The sequence below is a fragment of the Neopsephotus bourkii genome, unplaced genomic scaffold (genome assembly GCF_033783945.1).
Source record: "Neopsephotus bourkii isolate Nb327-2 ecotype Australia unplaced genomic scaffold, CSIRO-AGI_Nbou_v1 NB_318, whole genome shotgun sequence".
NCBI lineage: Eukaryota > Metazoa > Chordata > Aves > Psittaciformes > Psittacidae > Neopsephotus > Neopsephotus bourkii.
The window spans coordinates 6,695,983-6,721,638 of NW_026900826.1; the positions used below are offsets into that span (position 1 = coordinate 6,695,983).

General features: G+C 37.7%; 1 protein-coding gene across 2 annotated transcripts in view; it reads left to right on the top strand.

Moving 5' to 3' along the window:
• ENTREP2 (endosomal transmembrane epsin interactor 2) overlaps positions 1 to 25,656 on the top strand; it is a 103,527-nt gene that overhangs the window by 59,928 nt on the left and 17,943 nt on the right. The window contains exons 4-6 of one of the 2 annotated variants that reach the window (XM_061347551.1): positions 8,220 to 8,351; positions 17,967 to 18,074; positions 24,305 to 24,322. In XM_061347551.1, the coding sequence (XP_061203535.1) occupies positions 8,220 to 8,351; positions 17,967 to 18,074; positions 24,305 to 24,322 (258 nt within the window). The remainder of the gene's footprint in view (positions 1 to 8,219; positions 8,352 to 17,966; positions 18,075 to 24,304; positions 24,323 to 25,656) is intronic. The other variant, XM_061347552.1, reaches the window with a different exon arrangement.

The window sequence follows — 25,656 nt, forward strand, 5'->3', positions numbered from 1 at the left end:
CCACATCTCTCATGTAGGATAGTATCAAAACCCTAAAGAAAAGTAAAGGAAGGAACTCTGGAGTTTCGGGAATGTGAATTTACCTCTTCCTTGCTCAATGGCTCGTTGGTTGATTAGTTGACAAAATTCCCTAGAATTTATGTATTGTATGACACATTTTTTTTCAGAACCAACATGTTCTTAACTACTTACTGGTTTTGACATTTAATTAACCATAGTAATAAATGAAAAAAAAAAGGTGTGTATATATGTCTGAGGGGATCCATTTGTACTTCTGTGTTCAGTCTTTCACCCCTGACTCAGTAGTAAACAGTGTCAGTACTGACACGGTTTGACAGATGTCCAGTAGGCCAGGTGAATAGAATTTAAACAGCAAATTGTGTCCCAGATGGAGAAGAATGCATGTAGTAAGAACAGTGCCATTGGTGCTGTCACAACTTAGTGCATGCATGGGTGTTGCTCTGTGTGTGTCTGCTTTTCTAGTTGCTTTTAGACAGCCATTAGAAAACAGGGCTACTCAACAAAGCCTACTGAAAAATCCCTAAGCCTAAAAATCTGAGTTGCTTACTCAGACTACTGATAACTGTAATTATGTATGTGCTTTAAACATGTTGACAGTATTTATCATTTAATAACACTACCTAGCTGTGTGTGATCTCTGTTCTGGGATGTATTGTGATAATGTATCTGTTAGTCGTATGCCTTTGCACCAAGCAGAAAGACTCAGACTAATCAAAGGGAGCATTTTCTCCTAATACAAGCTATAACAGAGCTGAAGGACAAAAGGAAGAAAGTCAAGTTAATGAGAATCAGTGAAGTGGCATTGTGGGTGCCACGATTTAAGCCCGGCCAGACCTCAGAACCACACAGCTGCTCGCTCACTCCTCCCTCTTCCCCCTCCCCCCCCCCCCCCCCCCCCCCCCCGAGGGATGGGAAGGAGAATAGAAGGAATGTAACTCCCAGGGGTTGAGATAAGAACAGTCCAGTAACTAAGGTATAGCACAAACCACTGCTGCTATCACCAACAGTAGTAATGATAAGGGAAATAACAAGGGGAGAGAATAGAAAACTAAAAGGGGAAAAAAAAAAAACCCCAACACCAAACACAGGTTATGCACAATACAACTGCTCACTACCAGCCAACCAATACCCAGCCTGATCTGAGCAGTGATCTGGGCCTCCTGGGTAACTGCCCCTAGTTCATATACTGGGCATGACCTCCTATGGTATGGAATACCCCTTTGGCTAGTTTGTGTCAGGTGTCCTATCTCTGCTTCTTCCTGGCTTCCTGTGCCCCTCCTCACTGGCAGAGCATGAGACTGAAAAGTCCTTGATTAGAGTAAGCATTACTTAGCAACAACTAAAAACATCAGTGTGTTATCAGCACTGTTCTCAGGCTAAAGCCGAAAACAAAGCACCGCACCAGCTACTGAGAAGGAGAAAAGTAACTGTTACAGCTGAACCTAGGGACAAAAGGTTCATATAAGCAAAATTCTGCTTAATTAGCGCATTCATAGACAAAGCACTGGCTGTAGCCAGTGGTTAGATGTTCACTACCAAGAAAAAGACCCAAGTCAACCAAAAGTCTTTTTGGTCTCTTTAATGTTACCTTCAGTGATCTCTCTTTTGGTTATGTACCCCATGTCTCTTCTTCAATCTTAGTTGGACTCACCACCTCTAATAGGAAAACTACTGCTGCATAAGTAAGCAGTGACAGAGCTGTGAACTTAAATTCTCAGACCACTGATGAAAAGTAAAAGGAATAAATTCATTTTGGATAAGGTGACATTTAGAAAAGGAAAAAAAAAAGAAAACGTGCTGATTCAGGAAGGATTGCTTCCCCCCTCCCCCCCCCTTTGCTTTTTGAAGAGGTCGTGTTTCAGTTTTTTGGGGTGTTTTCTGCTTGGAAGTTTATGTTCCAAAATCTCCTAACTTCAGTGATTTTGACGGGACCTCATTTGATCTGAACTTTAAAATAGCCTTGGGTTCTTTAACTGTGTATTTGCCCCGATTCTTCCTTCCATGATCTTGCCTTCTCCAGTCTTGTTCTAATCAGCAGTGAAGGAAGGGAGTTGTATCATGGGAATGCTTTCTGTGGCTAGGCAGAGGATTCACAGGCTTTGCCCTTGGTGTAGGCATTTTGGGGTTAAGAGGTTTGGTGGGTAGGCACGTAGGAACTTCCTGAGGAGGTGCTTTCTCCATTTGTTTTTTTGTGGCAGAATTCAAAGGATACCTTTGTTTTTTTCTCCAGGCTAATGAAGATTGTCACTTAAGCAAGAATCTTGCAAATGGTGTTTTCCATTTTTCTTTCAAAGCCAGTGTACTTGGATAGTAAATTAAAAGGCAACAGTTACATTTCATTTGTACTTCCCTGAGCTTTTTGTTCCTGCTGCAGACGGAATGTGCAAATTTTCCTCTGGACTAGTGAAATGCTGAACCGGCAAAAGAAAAAACAAGTTTTTGAACTGCTAATTTTAATTTTCAGATCATGATGTAGTTTCATGAAGGAACTAAGTAGCCTTGCCACAGTGTGATATTTCTAGCCGAGGGCAGTTGAATTCCATTGTGGCTCTCTGCCAGCCCATAATTAAAATACCCCAAAACAAAAACCAACCAACCAAAAAACAACAAAAAAACCCGACAAAACCACAGTTTCTTCTGCCCAGACCTTACGTTTTAGATTTTACTTATTCAAAATCACATTTCAGTCAGGCTAGGGGCTTGCACTTGAATGTGTTACATTGCCATGTTGAAATGCTCATGTATATGAAATTCTAGAGTTCTGTTCCTGTAGAAGAACAGGGAGAGATGGACTGTAGTGAGCAACACTACTTTATGTTTAAGCACAGGATTTGACAGAATTTCATATCATGATGAATGTGTTTTGTTATTTTATTACTGGTTTTCACTCAGAAAGGGAAAATGCCAGTTTCTAAACTTACATTTCATTTTAATGCCTTAGGTGGCTCCCTTCAGTGTTGTAGATCTGTGCACTATGGGACTGTGTGTACAGAGAGCTCCAAATCCTTTGATTGCCTTTCTAGGTTACAGATTTACTTGACAGCCATGTTAGTCAAGGAGTCAAAATCCAGCTTTTGTTGACAGGCAGTTTGAGATGTAGTTAACTTCCTGAATAAGAGTACCAGACAAAAATATACTAGTAAATTTCCAAGCACAGTACAGTACAAAAGTCAAATTCAGAATAAATTGTTTTACTTACAGTATTTCTGCCAGACTCATTCATGCTGTGTGTACCGTTTTAAAGTGATAACACTATCTACTGTATTGTGGAGTTTAAATTCAGAAGCTCTCTACTACATGTAGAGTAGTTCTTTGAAGAAAAAGAATGAGACACAAAGGTCTTATTTTGCTTTAAACACTGGGGATTTATTGTAGCTTCCATAATATATATTTGTGTTAATATGTAGTCACCATATGTTAGCATTTTGAATGTGTAATTTGTGAATTTAGTATTTGTTCTCTTTATCCTGCAGTTTAGTGATATACAACACTGAGGAACAAAAAAACATCACTAGTGTTAATGGATTGTTAACGAAAATTTAGTTGGACTTTTGTTCCCCATGGTTAGCTGTAGATCAGCTGCCAAAACTGCTAGACACTGCTTTCAGTCCATGAGAGTAGGATGTGTACAGAGCAGTTACACACTCAGACTTCATTAATGTTTTGGTCTTACAAATGTCTGTCTGAAAAGAAGAAAAAATTAATCTCTAAAGCTTTTGCTTAACATGTGGATAGAGCAATTTGTATAGTTCAGTTTATATTCTATACACAAGACTGGATTCTGTTAGTGATGTCTTATTTCTTAGTCTTTACTTGTCTTTACTAGGTGTACCATGTCTTATTGTGTGTCACTTATTGATTTTAAAATAAATGTTTTAGCTTTAGCCAATTTTACAGCTGCTTATTCAGAAGAGTAGTCTAGCACATAGAGATGAATGGCATAGCCCTGTTCCAGAACTGAGGTTTCTTTTGTATTCCATTTTATGCTGCAGCTACGTTCAGTTCTGTGCATATTGAAAAGCAATTTTTAAAATTCCAGGAAAATATATGTACTTTTTTAAATTCTTATTCACCAGTTTTTTCTCTTGCTATTTCCCTACCACTCAACTTTATTTCTTACTGGATCTTCCTGCTCTTTCTCTTTGTGTAAGCTGCTGTAATTGACTTAAGTTCCTTCCCATAAACAGATCAGTGAGGTTTTCTTGTACTTCACTGCCTTGTTTTGAATTACTCAGTAGTAATTTCTACTTTGCTAAGATACCTTTAATACTTAGACAGGATTTGATGAATTGAAATAAATGAAAAAAGTCTGGTCTGTATGCATTTTTGTTACTTTATTGTAACATAGGGGCCTCTATGTGGGTGCATGTATGTATTTTTATTAAGTTTGAAAGTCTCTTTTTGCTTTGTTGGAAGATCATTTACTTTTTTGATCCTGTGCTACATAAAGGCAGATGTTAATAGTTTTTATCACTTTTGAAGTAACAGTACTGATATTTGGCAAGCCAAAAAAAAAACTCTAAAGACAATTTATGTATAAAGGCAACTCAGACTTGTTTAAAATCAGGATGATGGAAGTACTGTGCAACTGTGATAAATATGAAAGTTCACAAACTATGCTGTGATTACTGGCTGTTCTTACTAGTATAAGTAAGAATCACAAAGTGGAAAGGAAATACATACATATAGGATGATGGGGAGTATGTGCAGGGGATGAAATGAGTGATGCTTTACTCTTGAGCTCTGCCAACCAAAAAGATGTAAACACAGGAGAAAGAGGAGAAAGAACAGGTTTGGAGGCACTGCTAAATTAATTGTATCTGAGGCTGGTAAATGTTAGCCCTGCAGCTGGAAGGAATAATCCCAGCTCCTTTCCTAGTGCCAGTGTAGCTCTATTGTTTCTTCTCTCTGTATTTATGAAGCCACACAGTGAGTGACATTTGAGGTCTAATGTAGACTAAAAATAAACTACTCAGAAAAAAAGAAAAGGTAGTTTTGACACTGTTAAGGTCACAAGGTAGCTGTATGAGTTCTTTACCCTATGTGCACAAGTGTGAGGCAGCAGTAGGGCAGGAATGAGCATTCTGGAGCATGAGGGCTCAAAACTGCTTTCCTGCTCTTTTGTTGAAAGCGGGAATGTAATGACATGCTCAATCTTTTGTACCATTCATCATTACAAAAGCATGTTGGCAAGGATGTCACTTCAAAAACATTTGGAGGAAAAGTTGCACAATAGGGCAAATTGTTAAAAGCTCTCCAAAAACATATGCCTAAGATTAAAATAGGGTTTTGTTTTGCAGTCTGGTTGCAACTCTTAGGTGGTTTTGAATATGCTGTGACTGTTAAGATATTCTGATGTTCTGCAGGAACTTTCATGTAAACGGTTCTCTCGTAGCTATTTTTAAGAATTGAATGGGTACAAATTGGAGCACAAGAGGTTCCACTTAAACCTGAGAAGAAACTTCTTCTCAGTGAGGGTGACGGAACACTGGAACAGGCTGCCCAGGGAGGTTGTGGAATCTCCTTCTTTGGAGACATTCAAAACCCGCCTGGACACGTTCCTGTGTAACCTTATCTAGGTGTTCCTGCTCCGGCAGGGGGATTGGACTAGATGATCTTTTGAGGTCCCTTCCAATCTCTAACATACTGTGATACTGTGATACTGTGAATTAAAGGGACAGTCATTGAGCAAAACAAAGTTATGGAACATCTTTCAGAATTAATCGAGAATCTCTCATAGATGCGGAATCTTGACCAGGCCTTTTCAGCCTTATTTCTGTGATACCTGTTCATTACATGAGATAAAAGTAGACTCAGGGTCTGTATTTCATATTAAAAATGCCATCATGAGTCAGTGTCTATCTTTCACTGAACTGGGGCAGCATAAATCAGAGGAATAATGATCTTGCAGTAGAAATCTGAAGTCTGTCAGTATAAAAATATTTTAGCAGCTGAAGACTACATTGATTTAGTGTATGCCTGGTGCTAGTGTAGCAGGTGTGCTGTAGCATTTGGCCACTGAATTTAACACAGCTCTAAATTCAAAGTGTAAGTTTTGAACTTTGTCTGGAGCATTTATTGAACAGCTGAAACCATTTCCAGAGAGGATCAGGAGCAAGACTTCCCCAGTGGCATTTAGTGGTTTGTATTTTCCATTGATTTGACAAGCTGAGACTATCTGATCATAAAACGTTTAGTCTGGTCTTTCAGTTTTTAAAAGAGTATTAAAATGTTACAGGAATTGAAAAAAACAACCCCATTGTCTGAAATTGTTACACCAGCCTTGTGAACTAAATTGTATCTAATTAAAAATAAATAATGCAACTATTATACAGGTGTTGGAACTATAATTTTTTTTCTTCATTTCTTTTACAGTGGCTATGGCTTAGGGTCTGACCAGTCTCTGTGAGTTGCTGTAGACAATTATTTCCAGTGCTGCCTTTGAGTATGTGAGAAATGGTGTAATTTACAGACCCAAATTTTGTTTAAGTCTTTTACAAATCGTGCTGGCAAGAGGGCAGCCTGAAGTCTCAAGAATTGAAGCCTACTGAGTCAGCATCCTGCCCTGAGCATGCCTTCATCATGGCAAGCATTCATTCCTCTGCATCTCATCTGGTGAAGTTTATTATGTTTGTAATGGAGTCTTATTTCTGCTCTTCCAGGCACTGTTCTGGAAACCAGCATGTAAGCAGAGAGTACTAGATAAGCCTGATATGGATGACACTAAAAATTATGTGTATTGAGATACATAGCTGTTAAGATTATATGAACAATTTAAACATTCTTCAAGGTCTTAAGCAGTAAGAAAATAATCTGTTGAAGTTATTCTACATACAAGGCTATACAAGGTAATTCTACAAGGAGTGCTGCAATCTAGTTTTGTTCAGGAAATTGGTGATATCAGGAAAGAATTTGAATTAAAGTAGCATTTTTGTGGATTTGTGCCTGGAATATTTTTTAATGTAAAAGAGTAAGTAACATGGTGATTCAGAGCTCTCTCCATCAAGCCACTCTGTTTCTGTCTTTACTTTGAGTATACCTCAATGGTACGTTGAACTTTTTATAATTCACATGGAAAGCCAGGGAAGTTTCTCATGAATGTCGTTCCTAATACTGATTATTGGCATATGGAAACCTTGGGATCTGGTATTTTTAAACTCATAGTTCAAGGAACTCACATTTGTATGTGATACTAATTACTTTCCTAGTACTAACCCAGATTGGGTTGTTGTATCCCATTGTTAGCCCTTTAATGGGAATGGAAAAAACACAGAAATGCCTTACTGGAAAAATTTAAAGCAATGACAGTTCACATTAACAAGCTAGGTAAAAACATGTATAGGGTTAATACTTTGCTTAAAAAAGAAGTCTTTATTGTAAGTAAGTGGAAAAAAACCCATTTCTGTGGGTATTGTTTTGGAGGGTTGGTTTGTTGGGGGTTTTAAATGAGGAAGTCAGAATCAGTTTAGTGAATATTTTGAGCTGAATGGAATTATTTTAGAATTACACATAGATACTTTAATTTACTTTTTGAGAATGATCAGGGTTTGGTATTCTTAGCAAGACGCGCTTTAATGCAAGTCTTTGAAGAAGGCAATAGGTAATGCTTTTTGCAATGTAAAAACATTGAATGCTTATTGTATTCAAGGTGAACTGAACATAGGAAAAGAGAGCAAAACTTTACCAAAGTAAAAATATACATGAGATGAAATGTACCTCTTACTTCCTGCACTTTTCATTCATGCTGTGTTTTCTTTTCTCAGATATGTGCCATGGTTTTTTTCAGATTTATTTTTCCATGTATTTGTAAGCATAAATTACATTTGTGATCATGACTGCTTCATGTATTTTCTGCCTTTTTTCTGTTATTTTTTGTCTTTCCCCATTGGGTATGATTTGGTGTTTATTCAGTTGAGTTACCCTGGTTTCATCTGCCCCTGGAAAATAATTTTTTTTCAGAAAGATGCATAAAAGGTAATACTCCTTGGTATTGTATCCTCTTTCTGCATTTTACCTGGTTTTATGGCTTATATTGGTCAATGGAAGACATTCTGCTTCAGGGGATTCTTCATGGAGATTTTAATTTTACATTTAGTAGTCACTATTGTCTCATCTGGAAATACAATTTCTGGGAAGAGTCTTAAGTGTATTTCCGGTGATTTATACTTTCTCTGACTTTTTCTTTTTTTCTTCCATAGATTAAATTTGACAGTGATGGTGTCTGTGTTTGTTGTGAAATGCAGCATCAAACATCAGGCTGCAGTAATCTGGGAGAAACGCTGAAACTGAACCCTCTGCAGGAGTGTAATGTTGTGAGGCTGACCCTAAAGGTGCGTTATGCGAATTAATAGTTTATTTTGGTTTTAAGTAGTGACCTCTTAGCAAGACAGAAGTGTGTGATGAGGGGAGGAGTAGCTAATATTCTTGGTGTTCGTGCATTCTTACATGAAAAAGATCTTCATTCAACAGAATTTAGTTTTAACTTTTATGCATGAAAATGGTTTTATGTTACACACGCAATGTATTTATTTGTATAGGTAACTGTTTTGTTAGCAGTTATTTAAGGAACAGAGTTACCTTTGGTTATGAGTTTACATTTGGGCTGTATCAAAAGAATTTTGACCAGCAAGTCGAAGTATGTGATCCTGCCCTTCTGCCCTGCTCTTGTGAGACCCCACTTAGAGTACTGTGTGCAGTTCTGGTGTCCTCAGCATAAGAAAGACATGGAACTGTTGGAGGAAGTCCAGCGGGGATCCATGAAGTTGATCAGGGGTGAAGCACCTCCCGTATGAAGATAGGCTGAGAAAACTGGGGCTGTTCAGCCTGGAAGAGAAGGCTGCATGGAGACCTCATAGCAGCCTTTCAGTATCTGAAGGGGCCTACAAGGATGCTGAAGAGGCACTCCTCATCAGGACTGTAGTGGTAGGACAAGGGGGAATGGGTTCAAGGGGACATTCAGGTTAGATACAATGAAGAAATTTTTTACTGTGAGAGTGATGAGGCACTGGAACAGGCTGTCCAAGGACGTTGTGAATGTTCTATCCCTGGCATTGTTGAAGGCCAGGCTGTGCAGGACCTTGAACAGTCTGGTCTAGTAGGAGGTGTCCTGCCCATGGCAGGGCAGTTGGAACTATATGATCTTAAATTCCAACCCTAACCATTCTATGATTCGATGGCTGGTGCTGGAGGATATAAGAACAGGTGTCTTTGATGTTGCTGTTCAAGAAAGCCAGAATCAAAGGTGTGGTTGCTGACATTGTTTAGTAATGTTATGGTAGACTGCATAGAAACATGAAGTATTAGCAGAATCATGAAGTATTTTATGATGTACTGTTAACATGAAGTATTAGCAGTAATTCAGAGGGAACTTGCTTTGGAAGAGAATAGTAAGTGTTCTTTTGGCATAACTCCAGGGACATTCTTACAGAATGCCCTGCAATATTGTAAGATATTTCAGCTTTGTAGCATTCTGTTAGAAGCGAGTACATAGATAAAAAATTGAGAGCAAATGCTAAGAATATTGTATGAGCGTGTTATATCCCAGTTAAAATTGTCCACATCATTGTTTCACTTCATTGTTACTGAACTAGCAAGACATGGTGTTAGATTGGTTTGGAAAATGATAAGGAATCCAAGAAAGAAAAGAACCTCAGGTTGGGAGACAGGTGATTCATTTTAGGTTTAATTTAATGATCAACAGAACTAATTCTGTATCTGTGGCTCTCAATTTCAAAGAATGTGTTTTTATAAGGTTAATAGAATATAATAAAGTAGTGAAATTTAATTTTGAGAAGGATCTTAGGGATTTAGGTGGTAGTTTGAGGCCTGAAAATGCTGTTATATCTATATTTGAAACTGCATTTTAAAGTTCAGAACAGTTAGAAATCCTGGAAAAAATACATACTGTGTAAAAGTTCTTCAGCTTTGTTAAGGAAAAGGAAAAAAAAAAAAAGGAAGAACAACAAGGTATTAAGGATCAGGTAGAAATTAAAACAATTTAATATGGCCCTCAAATTAAGACCTCTGTCTCAGGTTATAATGAGGATGATAAAGGGGACTGGGAGCAAAAGCTTACAGGGTAGCAGGAATTTAACAAGTGGAAAGGAAGCATAACTTGACATTGCTGAGCAAAAATAGTAATAAACTGCTACTTGGAATGCTAAAGTCAGGACTGTTCAGTGGTGCAGTTCGTGAAATGTGTTACAAGAAGGTAACGAAGGAAAATAAGTTCTTAAACATTCTTAAATTTACAACAGATGCAAAAATATGAACCTGTTTTATAGAAAAAGCTGAGTTGAAGATCCTGTGAAAGTAAAGATGGAGGGAGCATATAGTTACTTGCTGTTAAAATGTTAGTAATGTAAACTTTAATGTGAGAGAAAAGAACTGTTCATCTTTGACAACATTGTCGGCATATGAAGCAAGTAGAAGTAACATACGCTGGTGATTAGGGTAAGGTTTCTGACCAATACAGCAATTGGAGTAGAAGGCAAATTATTTCCTTTAAAACAAAACTCAGTCGTTTATAAAAGAAATTGATGACATATCTGCTTGTACTGGCAGAGGACTGATTTAAGTACTGGAGTTCCTATGAATACGAGTGCAGCTTTAATTAAGCTTGTTTAAAGTTTTTTTTTATTCAAGAGAAGGTAGTTAAGAAAATAGCTTTTTCAGAAAGTTTCTTAAATATTTTTCAGTTTTAATTCTACACTTGCTTTCTCTTTGGCTTTGAGAGCTCTGTATTCCTAGCTGTAAATTTAAGAACAGCATTGTACTAACCCCATAAGAAAAAAAGATCACAGCTCATTAGGTAAACGACTGACTGTGATAAGGCTCACCTTCTTTAATTATAATTAACAACTACAGTGTGATCTTAAGAGATCAGATGTTGTAATACCAAAAGCTCAGTTGTGCTTATTGTTTTGGGAGCCAAAGGGAGAGAAAGTGTAGGGTATCAGAGTTAAGATTATACACCTTTATGTATAACATTTTGTAGATTATACAAGGAAATTTGCCTCAGAATATTCCTTTTAATATGTAATGATTTTAGAAAAAAAATATTTTAATGGGATGATTATATTAGAAGATATTTGTCCTCTGCTACTTAAGTCTTATACAGACTTTTTGTCTTACAAAATTAACTGAAGAGGGAGAACATAATTCTCACAGTAAAAAGATAACTTTTTTTATGTACAATAAAATCCCTAATAGACAAATAAGAACTGAAGCAGTGAAGCTATGGCAAAAAAAAAAAAAAAAAGGTAAACTTTATTTGATATCTAGAATGCCTTACCTTAAAATTAATAGAATCTTACAGAACCTGACCTTTTAAAATCTTAAAAGGTCAAACATATGAAATCTCTTGGGTAAAGCATAAAGGCTTATTATCTGAGAAACAGTCACTTAAGATAAATTGTTTGCCAGAACCAATAGATCTTGTGCAAATAACACTTTGTAACATTATCTTACCTTGTGCTTGGAAGCAGTTGAGTATTTTTTCACTTTCTGAGAATCTTCAGTTGAACTTCTTACCTTCTGTCCAAACAAGAGAGAAGTGGTTCTAATGCATAAAGGAGAAGTTTATGGCCAAAGATATCAGGGTTTGTAGACTACTAACCGGACCATGAAACGGGACAGGAGCACAAACCTGTTATGAGTAGGCTTGAATTAACTGAAGAGCTGAAGCTCCACTGTAGAAATTTAAAAGCAGTATATTGGTTGCATAAAACAGCCAGTCAGTTTAGTTAGCTACTTCAACTGAATCTCACTCGTCTCCTGTTGCTTTTCAAGCTGGCTTTCATTCAGGTAAAACCAGAAAAAATGCAAGACAGTGAATCTTTTTTACACACACACACACACACACACACACACACACACACGTATGTAAACAAAGAGAAAATCAAATAATCTCTGGGTTATGCTGCTGATTATACTTCAGGCAACATAAGAAGTCTTTTCCAATATGAGAACAGTGGAAATGAAATGTCTTTTTTTAACAGTGTTACCTCTGAATGAGGATAAAATGCTGGCATAGTGTGTGACTTGAATGTGTTGGTTTGTAGATGAAATTTTAAGGAACTGAGTTCTTCTTGAAATGTTAATTAAAAGTACAAGGACTGAATTTTCCTCACAATTTTCATCTGCAAAAATTATTCCTTCTTTCTAAACTCAGAATATCCTGAATTTATGAAAGACATGCATGCAACAAAACTTATCTTTTTGAGGTTGTATTTTGAGAAGATGAAGCTAGGTATTTAGTTTGAATTAATTAGTAATGTTATATTACTGTCTGATATTTGCATGTAAGAGGAGAATGTTGTACTGCTTTGGCTTAGTAATGATCCAGTAGGGTATTTTTAATAACTTCAACAGCTAACACAGCCCAGAATACGTGTGGTCATGTACGCTAATTTATGAATTTGCTATTTAAATAATTGTTTCCTACTTGAAGTGCTTCTGTAGAATGTTTTTGTGACTGTACTGCCTGGGAAAACACTGATTTCCCCCTCTATTTTCAGCATAAATACTTGTTTTGGAGCTGCTAGAATACAAAGTAAATAGTAAATGTCTTTTTCAGGTTACTGATTCCATTCATTAGTTTGTAAGCTAGGCATCATTATTAGAGATTTATGTAACTTGGGGTTCTTGCAGTCTTCTTCTGTGGATCTTTCCTCTCCTTTGAATCCAAATATATTGTTACTGAGTTTCCTGATGACCAAATCTACGCATGTTTTAATTTATATTTTTTCCATTCAGAAGAGCATGCTTTCATATGCAAAACAGAGGAGGATGACTCCTAACATGTTCTTTAGAGTTATGAGAACAGGCTTTCCTCAGATTTGATATATGATCAAATACAAACTACTTAATTTTGCTGAATGACTTACCTAAAAGACTTTATAATCTGCTTGGATATTAGATAAAGCTCAGTATAGCATAAAATATTTCCCATGAGAATTTTTAAATGCTGGAGTCATTTCAGGTAGATGAAAATATCCTCTTTGCTTAGGAAGTATTTACCATACTAGATACCATGAAAAATAGAGCTTTTCTGTGTGGGCTCTGTAGTCTGAATAATTGAGCTACAAGTGTTCAAAAGTTCTAGATAACAGTGGTGTAACAGGCGTAGTCTGCTTATGCTTTTCCTTCCTCATGAGTGTTTTCTGTTCCTAGCTTATGCAATGAATGAACACGGTTGTGAACTCCTCACATGGCTGAAAATCTGCCTCTTTGAATGACTGGAATCTGTTCATTACGTACTTGGACAGTTATTTTATGGAACCCGAGCCTTTCAGGAGTCTCTAACTAATATTATCTCCAGTACTAAATTTAATATAGACACCTGAGTTGGTGAGAAATACACAAACTCGCTTCCAAGCAGGGAAGACCTTTTTGATTTGTTTTCGTACGTAGCAGCTGTGCACTGCCTCCTTAAAATTACAGTAAATATTTTAGATACATGTAAAATAGTGTACTGTATTGTACTTCCATAACTTACATCTATTTTATGAAGCACTGATCATTTCCCCATTAACAGCTCAATGTGCCCTTGAGACCTGTACGGTTCAGAATTGGCTCTTTGTAAGTAAAGAAAAGGCAGAAAGTATTGGAACAGCTATTTTTTCTAGTGTTTTTCAGACATATCCAGTTAGACCAACTGAAGTTATAATTAGAGTTAGAAGGGTTGTCCATAAATTCATGAACAAAAGAGGTACACAGACACTAATTTCATGGGTGAAAAAGCTTTACTGCTCACTATCTCTTTTCAGGTTGCAGTAGTATAGGAAAATAAGCATCATAATTGGAGTCAATCAAGGAGAAAAAAAGTCATCTTCACAGAATTGCAGAACTGAAGCTAGTTGTAGCCCTTGATCAGCGTAGACGTTTAGATCCATGTGCTCAAGGGTACTGATTAGAGTGTTCTTTTCACACATCAGCAAGCTTATTTTACTCCTTTTATTGTATATTGACTAAGCTTTCAAAAGTGCAAAGGACTTAAGAGCCTCAAAGACTATGAACCTCTTCCACAGGAAAACAGTCTATTGAGCCAGCCAAATGTGAATGTCTTGTAAAGAGAGTTACCAGTTCAATAATATTGCACAAGTTAGAACTCTTTAGTACTGGGTTTGTGCTGTATAACTTAGTTTTTTGGTAATATGGACACAAGTTACACATTTCACAAAAGATAATGAATTTCTGTTCTGTAAATAGATGTGGAGACAGAAGTGGGGACAAGAAGCATTTATCTGTACTTTGTTTCTTTTTAGAGCAAAATAGGTTTAAATACAGTTTCTCAATTATGTGTAAGCAGCACAGCTGGATAATTTTCTATATAATATTTGATACAAAGACTGAATATTGTGTGGTAATACTGTATTACTGCTGGATTTCAGCCTTGGTTAACTAATACGAATTTTCTACAGCTGGTTCTAGAAGGCAGCCAATAGAAGAAAGTAATTCAGTTGTAACTTTGTTTACTATGATGAAGGAATATTAATATGGCTCATCAGAGCAAATTGGTAGTGTTCCAGTTTTATATTCCATCAGAGGCCTAGGAAATCTGTCTCAGCTGAGCACTGGAGGAATGGGGTATATGTCATGCAGTAAAGGAGGAAAAGATTTCAAGCATGATAATAGACTTTAAAGGTGTGAAATTCTTCTGTATAAGAGCATGTTCTCAAAGGCTATGGAAGAGAAGGAGCAATGCTTTTCAACTGTGGGATGGATGTCAGAAGGATGCGAATGGTAAAGGTAAATGTTGAAATAGTGGGATAAAGCTGTGGGATCTTTAGGAACAGATCAAAGAAATACCAATCATGATGTTGAGCCTATCTGAGGTGTGTAAGTTGTATGAAGGTCTTAAAGACTTTTTGGATCCTGATTTATAGAATCATAGAATAGTTGGGGTTGGAAAGGACCTTAAGATCATCCAGTTTCAAGCCCCCTGCCATGGGCAGGGACACCTTACACTAAAACATGTCACCCAAGGCTCTGTCCAGCCTGGTCTTGAGCACCACCACGGTGTCTCAGCCTGTCTTCGTATGGGAGGTGCTCCAGCCCCTGATCATTCTCTTGGCCCTCCTCTGGACTTGTTCCAACAGTTCCATGTCCTTTTTATGTTGAGGACACCAGAACTGCACACAATACTCCAAGTGAGGTCTCACAAGAGCAGAATAAAGGGGCAGGATCACCTCCTTCGACCTGCTGGTCACATTCTTTTTGATGCAGCCCAGGATTCGGTTGGCTTTCTGGGCTGCAAGCACACACTGAAGCCGGCTCATGTTCATTTTCTCATCAACCAACATCCCCAAGTCCTTCTCCTCAGGGCTGCTCTGAATCTCTTCTCTGCCCAGGCTGTAGCTGTGCCTGGGATTGCTCCAACCCGGCTGTAGGGCCTTGCACTTGGCATGGTTAAACTTCAGGAGGTTGGCATCAGCCCACCTCACAAGCGTGTCAAGGTCCCTCTGGATGGCATTCCTTCCCTCCAGCATATCAACTGAACCACACAGCTTGGTGTCATTGGCAAACTTGCTTAGGGCGCACTCAATCCCACTGTCCATGTCAGCAACAAAGACTTTGAACAAGACCGGTCCCAACACCAATCCCTGAGGGACACCACTCGTAACTGGTCTCCAGCTGGACATTGAGCCATTGACCACAACTCTTTGTGTGCAGCCATCCGGCCAGTTCTTTACCCACCGAGTGGTCCATTCATCAAATTGATGTCTCTCCAATTTAGAGACAAGGATGTTGTGTGGGACAGTGTCGAACACTTTACACAAGTCCAGGTAGATGACATCAGCTGCTCTACCCCAGTCCATCAGTTCCGTAGCTCCATCATAGAAGGCCACCAAATTGGTCAGGCAGGATTTCCCCTTAGTGAAGCCATGCTGGCTGTCACCAAGCACCTTCTTGTTTTTCATGTGCCTTAGCATGCCTTCCAGGAGAATCTGCTCGAAGATTTTGCCAGGCACAGAGGTGAGACTGACTGGTCTGTAATTCCCTGGGTCATCCATTTTCCCCTTCTTGAAAATGGGGGTTATATTTCCCTTTTTCCAGTCATCGGGAACTTCTGACTGCCATGATTTTTCCAGTATGATGGCCAGTGGCTTAGCAACTTCATTTGCCAGCTCCTTCAGGACCCGTGGATGGATTTCATCAGGTCCCATGGACTTTTGTACGTTCAGGTTCTTAAGATGGTCTTGAACCAGTTCCTTTCCTACAGTGAGCCCAAGGTCTCCATTCTCACAGTCCCTGCGTCTGCCTTCCAGGACTTGGGTGGTGTAGATTTTATAATTTATTATAAATGGTATGAAGTTGTGCATTAAGATTAGCTAAATCTTTTGGTTCTAAAGGGCTGTAGTTAGCAATAAATGGAGTTTCCTGTTCCCAGGGGATAATTATATTTCTGTCCTAGGTCTTGTCTCTGCCTTTGTATTCTTTACCTAGGTTTACATATGGAAAACAGAACATGCAGGATCTTAATCTCTTTATGTGCCACTGTTAACTAATCGTATCTCTGGGGATTTGCTTGCCTATTCTGTTTGAATAATCTAAGTGGGTCTGTATGACCTTGTATTTGAGCGAGTTCTCTGTATTACCTTCTGTATGTGAGTTAGAGATTGGCCCTTCCAGTATTTTGCTGTTGATGCTGTTGATTCCCTGTTCCCCTGGCTGATGGGCTGGCCAAGAAGACAGAAAACCACTGACAAGATCAGCAAGAGCAAATCTGACTCAGTGTAAGCTACTAAATGACTAGAATTTGTTCACCTATTTGATGTCTGCCATGTTCCCATGTCTGCAAATGAAGGTCACTTGAGGTGCATGCAGTTACAGTGGCAGGAGTAAATTTGCACCTTTCTGTAATTTTTGTGAGTACTGTTGGCAAAAGGAAAGCAAGCAATGTACTGGTAGTGACTGAGATACTCTTTTAAACTTTGATCCTGCAGAATATTCTTTATAGACTGAGTGCTTCTATTCATGGTATATTAACAGTTTTTATTTTGGTTTCATCTGTTCTCTGTGATGCTTTTTGTCAAATACTTCTGCTGCTGTTCAGAATACTAACTGAGCCACATAATTGTCAAACGTACATCAGCTGTGCAATTGCTGTAAAAGGATTGTGGTAGTTTTGAAATGTAGCCTGCATGCTAAATCAGTGTTCCTTTGCAGTGGCTGTTGGGAAAGAAAATAAAAACACTGTGAAGAGGTAGATGCTTTTTTTTTCTAATTATACCTTTGCTATAAAAATGTGTCAGTTAAAATTCAAATATTTATTTTATTCTACTTGGTAAACATAAATTTACATTCTATTTTAAAAGTTTTGGTTTTTTGAAAAAACCAGTGTGACCATGTTCACTTATTTCATGAACAAAAGGTGAAATATATGATGTAGTCACTGCTTTTCTCATGTATCTAAACATGTTTCAGATGCATAGAGTATGTAACAGAGGATAAAGTTATCTATTTAATACTAGAATCTCCACTGAATTTTTTAATGCAGAACCCTAAGTTGTAGAGCACAACTATCAAAACAATAAAATTTCAGTATGTTTGGGGGGGGGATGTTGGTTTTTGTTTTGTTTTTCATCAGAAATCTGTTTTGTAATATCTTTCTTGTGACAAATGTAGCTTGGAGTCAATTGTGAAAGCAGTAATTTGTCTTTTATTTCAGAGAACTGGAAAACTTGAGCTATCAGTACTTCTGAGGAAATACCTAATAACAAATGGACTGTAAGGAGTGGGGGGGGGGAAGGATTTTGTTTCTGTAATTATTTTCTTTGCAGAGTGGTTTAAAAAAATCAGTATGATCTGAGCGAGTTCCACGCAGTTAATTGAGACCATATCAATTGAGAGCAGTTGATAGTGTTTATTATGAAATTGCTAAAAATATATCCCATCCTTTGTGTCCCTAAGATGATATTCTGATGCGTGTGTTTTCACAGGACCTGTTGTTCAGTGTGTGCGCTCTCAATATCATCTCCACCATTGTCTGTGCTTTGGCAACAGCAATGTGTTGCATGCAGATGGTTTCTTCTGATCTTCTGCAAATGGTGAGTATGTTTCAGTGACAACACAGGCTATTGTCCAACATGACGTCCTTATCTGTGTATACTCATTTATACCTGCTGTTTGCTTATAAATGTTAGCCTGTTTGTGTGTCCTTGTGTAGTGTTAGAACATGTGTGTACATGGGTGTATTTTTTATTTGCATGCATTTATGTAAGCGTAGCATACAGATGTGTGAATGCAGTGTGAATAGCTGCTGTGTTTAAAACGTTTACATATAATATTAGGGATTTGTAATCAGGATTTTGCAATTGGGAGTATGTTATTTTTGTTAACAAGGTTATCAACAAAGTGGATCTATATTCATGTTAAATTTTCCATCCTTACATGTTTATTATCTTCAGTTTCCACACTGTCCAGAGCAATTACTTAGCTTTGAGATACTATTTTTTGCTACTTTTCTGATACAAGAACTATGAGTTCAGAGTTGGGATTTCCACAGCCCTGTGACAATAGCAGTGTTTTCATAAGGAAAACATGTTCAAGCTTCAGAGTAGCAATTATGTTTAAAACCAAAGAGAAAAGGATCATTAGTCTTCTGCATAGCCAGCTGCATTACAGGATACTGTCTTGTTTTGGTTGGACAAGGTTTTCTGCCCCAAAAAAGCACTGTGATTCTTCAGATTTCAATGTAATGTTGAAACAAAAAAGAAAAAATCAAAATCCTTGTATTTTGCAGGCCAGGTATATTGTGTCTGACCCAGCTCTATTATTGCCTGATGTAGGAAATTATTCTTTGCTTTAAAAGAGAGGGCAAGCACACAAACCTAGTACCAGTCATTTGTAAGTTGTTTATATTTTAAAAGTTTGCACAGATAGAATATTGGCCCAACAAGTTAGCTGCAAATCATTTACACAACAAAGTGTGTCCTTTCTAGATGAGTGTTCCAGTCACTGGGTTACAAACTTAGTGATCTGGTGTTTCCTTCACATAGTAGAGGATATAATAAATTAGGTACACATGTATGCATAATACCTACAAATGGTACATAAATGCATTTTGTTGTATAGCACTCTGTGCATTCACATTGTGCGTGCTTGTAGAGACTTGTAAAGAGTGTTCCTTAAATAACTTTGGTTTGGATGTTGAGCAGAATTGACAAAAATCTCGGCTGATGACAAATTGTACTTTAAACATAAAAGGATTTATTCTTTCCATACGCTCACACCCCATAATATTTACTGCTAGAATGCTTATTGAAGACATTTTTCACCTTGCAGTGATCATAGGGAGATGAAGTGAGCATCACACCTGGAAAGATTTGTCTGTCTAGCATAACAGTGGTCCAGAAATGTAACCGTATATACTCCAGGAATCTTAACCTGCACCTAATTTTATGGTATTTATCAGTGTAAGAGGAATAAGTGTGTAGGTGACAGTGAACCAAGAATGATACTAAAGTGCTTCTGATGGGTATGTGCAAGAAGCAGTCATTTCAGTGGGAATTCAAATACCCTAAAAGCATGTAATTTTTCTCTTCCTACTTCATTTTTCAATTCTTTCCTAAATCCTTTCCTTACCACCTGGTGATGCTGCCATTATGTCAGCTTCTTTTTGCTTCCTATGCTTTGTGCTTCCAGCTTTGTCTTCTTGCGTAATTGTCCGTTCTCCCACCCTTTCAGCTCCACTGACAAGAGTTTTCTTCCCTCTCCCCAGAAGAAGGGAATTGCATCTTTCTGCTCAATCCCAGTCTTTACTGTTTATCCCTAAGCTTTTCTCTTTCTTTTTTCAGGTTGCCAGATTCCTACCAGGCCTAAGTGAGCGTAACTTCCCTGGGGCTACGCTGACTTAGACCAACTGAAGATTCCTTTTTCTTTCAACTATTTTCAGTATATCGTTCCGTAATCTCTATTGTCCCATGATCTGCAGTTCCTTTCTGCTTTGCTGCACCTAGAAATCTGTTTTGCTTTCTTTATTCTTGCTTGTTAATGCTTGATTTGTGCTTTTTCCTTCTATTTTTCACTGAAGTATGTGTGCGTCTTCTCTTAGCAGGGTTGTACCATGCTGAAAGTTTAAAACTGCAAATGAAAAGGTTTTAATTATTGTGCTGATTCTTTTCCTCTGTTGTTGGAGTATTCAAAAGCTGCATAGGCTCTCTTACACGAAGAGGAGGCATATAAATGTAATTCCTAGACAGCAAAAGTATAATGCAATAGGGAGATCCTCCTGGGACATCATTTGTCATCAGTTTTGTGATTCATGTGCTGTATTATATGTTCTTGTCTCAGAAATGACTCAGTTAGAATAGTGGGATTTTTTTTATTTTTTTTTTTTCAAATTTCAAGTAAGTTCAAGTTTTCTTCTGCCATGAAGCTGTTCTTTGTGGTTCAGCTTTTATTGCCTAGCAACATAGAGGTGGTGCATAATACAGTCTCAAGAAAATATGCAACAATGGTTTATTAGTATCTGGTTTCTTGCTAACTGTTGCATACAGTGGGTATCTGATTCCTACAAGCAAATTGACAGTATTTTATTGGAAACTGCTACCTTCTGATGTACCAGTCTTTTAATAAGAATGTGCTAGAAAATATAAACACAAGCTGTTCACTAGTAAGCACAGATTAAATTTTCCAATGAATTTGAAGGGAGCTTTTTGGTTAAGAATAATCTCACCAAACAACCATTTGGTTTCAAGCATTAAGGAAAAAATGCTGCAGAATAATAAAAACTATTTTTGTGTTATATTTTAGTTTCCTTCAGGTTTTACTTTTGTACTGTCATACGGACCGCAAAAACATTTTCCTAGGTTGTTCCTCCTTTGACTGTTTCAGAAAGTACCCCCAGTTTTTCAACTCACTTTAACCTTTCTCATGCTGTTAAGTGTTCACAGTTGCTCAGGATAAAAAAAGGGGGTGAGGAAAGAAAAAGGGAAAAAAAAAAACCCTACCAATTATACCAAAGCTGGAAGTGAGATAAAGATTGAAAGAGCAGTTGTTACATGTTTTACTAATTTAGACAGTTTAAGGCTGCAGTCCATTACAGGCCTTCCCAGGATTGTTCTTTCTGTGTACACACCCCTCCAGCAGATGTATGTGAATCAAATCAGATCGTATCAAGGTTCTGTAATGTGAAGAAACATCTCTTAATAACCAAGCTGTCATTTCCATTATCTTTTATTTGTTGCCTCAGGCAGTTTCAGTTTGCATTTTGTCTGGTGAATGGCTACTGCAAAAATTCACCATTTTCTTCAAAAGGTAGCTGTCTGAATTAAATAAATACAAGAAATTATGCCCACTGTGGCCAAGCTTAAGCATTAAGTATGCCTATTCCATCCCTTCTTCCACTCCATATGATTATACAGTTTTTATCCTAGAAGAACGGGCACTGATACCATTCAGTGTATTCTTTTTTTGTCACCATTGCTGTTAGAAATTGTACTTCGTGTGATTTTATATCTAAACCAATCTGTTATTTTGTAAAGGAAATAAGGTAATAATGATGCATGCAAGCTGTAACATTTAATTACTGTTTTCATCACCCATAATGATAATTCAGCAAGTCATTAACTTAATATGCTGTAGTTAATATTTCTACTCAAATATTTTAAATAAAAATGATAGTATACTGTGCATGAGGATAGTATCTTGCTGGCATTGTTTAACCTCTTATCTAGGTGAAATAGTAACAAACCCCCACTTTAGGATGCAACTTTACATTAACTGAGAATTGATCTCAAGTTATTACATATTTTTTTATTATTTAACATGCTTATATAAAAACCTAAATGTTAAATTTTTTGGCATGAAGCTCACTTAAAGCTACTGTAAAACCCAGGTAGATATTTCTTTCAGAGAAATGCATTGCGAATGATGTACATCCATAAAAACATCCTAAAGTTACCTTTATGATTGTTACTTTATATGATTGGATACCTTAGTTTGTTTACCTTAGATTGTTACCTTACATGATTGGATGAATATTCCCCTCACAAATATTATTCCACCATAAATAAAAAGGTAAAATAGAAATGTTGGTGAAATGTTGGTGAAGGAAAGCTTTGGCATTTTTAGAAAATGTACTGTTTTCCATTTTATTGGTAGAATAAGAGTATTTAATAATTAATACTATTTAAAATACAGTCAGTACTTCAAGTAAGGTTTTGTGTCACAGACCAGTCCTTCTGAGACTACAGAGCTAATGGCTTGTGGTGGTCATAGAAACAACAGCTGCAAACAGTGGAGGAGAAAAACTGAGACTGTTTGCCTTATCAAAATATCTTCTGTGTTGCAAGCTAAGAAAATTGGGGCTGTTCAGCGTGGAGAAGAGAAGGCTGTGTGGAGACCTCTGAGCAGCCTTCCAGTATCTGAAGGGGGGCTATAGGGATGCTGGGGAGGGACTCTTCATTAGGGACTGTAGTGATAGGACAAGGGGTAACGGGTTAAAACTTAAAACAGGGGAAGTTTAGATTGGATATAAGGAAGTTCTTTATTGTGAGAGTGGTGAGGCACTGGAACAGGCTGTCCAAAGAAGCTGGGAATGCTCCATCCCTGGTAGTGTTGAAGGCCAGGTTGGGCAGGGCCTTGAGAAACCTAGTCTAGCAGGAGGTGTCCCGGCCCATGGCAGGGGGTTGGAACTACATGATCTTAAGGCCCTTTCCAACCCAAACCATTCTATGCTTCTAATTTCCACATAAGATCAGGGACAGATTAGAAGAGTCAGCCATAATCCTTCTGTTCCTGTAGACAGTATCTATATTTCCCTCCAGGAGATACTGATACAAGTGTTTTAGAAAAGGAAAAAAGCAACCAGTCCAGGATGAGACAGAATTATAGACCCAAGTATAGTGAAGAGATTTTACTATGACATGGCAGTTATTTAGCTGTATGCAACTGAAAGGTTTTATTTCCCATTCCCAGGAATTAGGACCCTTGAGCATAACTGCATGTTCAGAAAATTTTCACCTCTTCTGCTCCTGTGGGAAGGGGCTTGCTTCTAACATTTGTGTTTATAACTTTCTGCCTGCTAACAACTTGCTTGTGATGCCATGGCTAACTTCTGTATTAATTTCAGGTCCAAGAAGTAGGTACAGAACTGCAGCAATTTACAACTTTCTTGTTCACCCTGCTGCAACCAGATAGCATGTTTTATTCTTCCCCTGTAACTGCAAACCAAGTAACAAATTAAATAGTCCTCAGTATGAAATAAAGATGAGGGCTGTTTGAATCAGGCTGTTAAATGTTGTCAAGTTAGGAGTGTCTAATTAAAATAACATTTTGTGTGCAATGTGTGCTCTATGTAGCAGCCCATTTATCACATGCAGTCATCTGTGTTAATGCCTATGAGGTACAGGACACATTCCACAGATGACAATAAGGCCATCTTTAGTCCAAGGATGAGAAAAAACCTGCATGTTTGAATGCCAAGCTTCAACATAAAGTTGACTATTTCCTAGAAGAAGAGCAGGAATTCTAGATCTGTCTTTCATTGCCTGTTAGATTCGTGAAGGCTCCCAGCATCCACCAGCTCCAGGTCAACTGAAACATTCGAGTATTTGGGATTTCCAGAGCCAGGGGATATCTATTTATGTTTTGTAAATATGTTCAAAATATCTATTGATAGCTATAAAGTTATGCGGACTTTCAACACTGTTGGCTATTTACAGTGTTTACCAGTGGTGCTTTTTGCTGTTTATCCTCATCTGCAGACATTTTCTGTCAAAGCAGGAGACCTGCTTTGTGAGTTTTTCCATAATGACATTGAATACAACTTCATCTTGTTTATACCTGAAACCAAACAAGCCACCTCCATTTTCAGTTCAGGAGTTATTGTTGCCTATCCTATTTGCCCTCAGCTTTTTGAAACTGATTATTTAGTAACAACTGCCTTCAAGTACCAAAAGTGTATGTTTCCTTGTGAAAGCATATGTCAGTGTTCCTCCACCTAGTCCAGCTTTGTGAGCTGTTTGCTTTTTCCTACCTATGGCCTTTGTATTAAGTCTTTGCTGAGCCCATGCCAGCTTTCACCATTTGGGGCTAACCCTTAAAGATTTTTAAAATACATTTTACTATAGGAAGAACTAACTTTTGCAGCCTAGTGGAGATTAGTAGATAGGGTAGTGTGGAACAAGCTGTGGTTTAATTCCCACTTAGTAGCTTTCCGACTGTTTTATCAAGGATGTCTGTTCTTTGTGATAATCCCTTATATTTGCTATTGTTTCATTTCCTGCTAGTCTTCCTCTTACAGCCTTTTCACTTTAATTTCTGTGCCTTCCAGCAGGATGATATCACACAGGTAAACATGTCGTTTATAAACATGTACATGTTTCATGTCTGTTTTGCCACTCGTTTTCAGCATTGGTCACACAGAGTTCGTTGCCATTATTTGTATTCATAGTTAAGGCTCTTGAAAGGGATGTAAGTAATACTGCTGTTAAACTGAAATGCATCTAAATATCAGGTCTTTTCCCTCTTGACCCTCAGTGTATTCTACCCTGTGTAAAACCTTTTCCTTCTGTTACACCCCATAAAATGTACGCTGATAGTTCACTTACTGTAAAAGTGTTATGGGTTTAATTTCTGCCTTCTGAGGAGTGCTGAGTGTTTCTTCCTCTATATGGCTGAATGAAACAATCTCCAGAAAACTCAAGAACTGAAGAGATGGAGGTGCATGTTCTCTGGTGCAAACCAAAGCTTGCATTGCATGTCAGTACGTGGATATAGTCTGGGAGAAGGTAAAGAAAGCTGTAAAAGAAAATGGTTTCATTTCCAGACAGTAAAATTGACTCAAAATTATCAATTCTGCTAGGAAATGAATGTAATCTTGAGTTTGCTGGAATCAAGTAGGGTACAAAATATGAGCTAGAGTATACAGATATTTGTCTTCATTATGATAATTTTTTAGACAGTTTCTAGGTTGCTATAAAGTTGAAGTTTGTCTTTCTTCCTTTTTTCCTAAAAGATTCTTCAACGTATTTGGGATGGTAGCAGGCTGATGGTTGCTTAGAGTAGAGGTTTGGTGTTTGCCAGTTAATGTAATGTTACAGTTTGGGAAACGGTTGTTGAAAGATGAGGTGAGTTTAGAAAAAATGACTGCAAAAATGTAGTTTTATTCTATAAGACAAACCTACAGAAATGTCAGATAGCACTCAGGTTAACAGCATCATATCTCACATGAAAGAGTATCCTTAACAGCATCAGACGTTTTATGTAACAAAATGTAAATCATGTCTATATCATGTCTTTTATACCTGTGCCATCAGTAAATTACAGTGGCTCATTGATTGTCTGTAAGATACAATGGTATCACATGTTATCATAGAATGGTTTGGACTAGAAGGGAACTTAAAGCTCATTCAATTCCACCCCCGTGCCATGAGCAAAGGACCCTTTCCACTAGACCAGGCTGCTCAAAGCCCTGTCCAACCTGGCCTTAAACACTTCCAGGAATGGGGCAGCCACAGCTTCTCTGGGCAACCTGTGCCAGCGCCTCGCCACCCTCATAATAAAGATTTTTTTCCTGATGTGTAATCTAAATCTTCCCTCGTTCAGTTTAAAACCATCCCCCCTTGTCCTATCGCTACATGCCCTTGTAAAAAGTCCCTCTCCCAGTTTCTTGTAGGCCCCTTT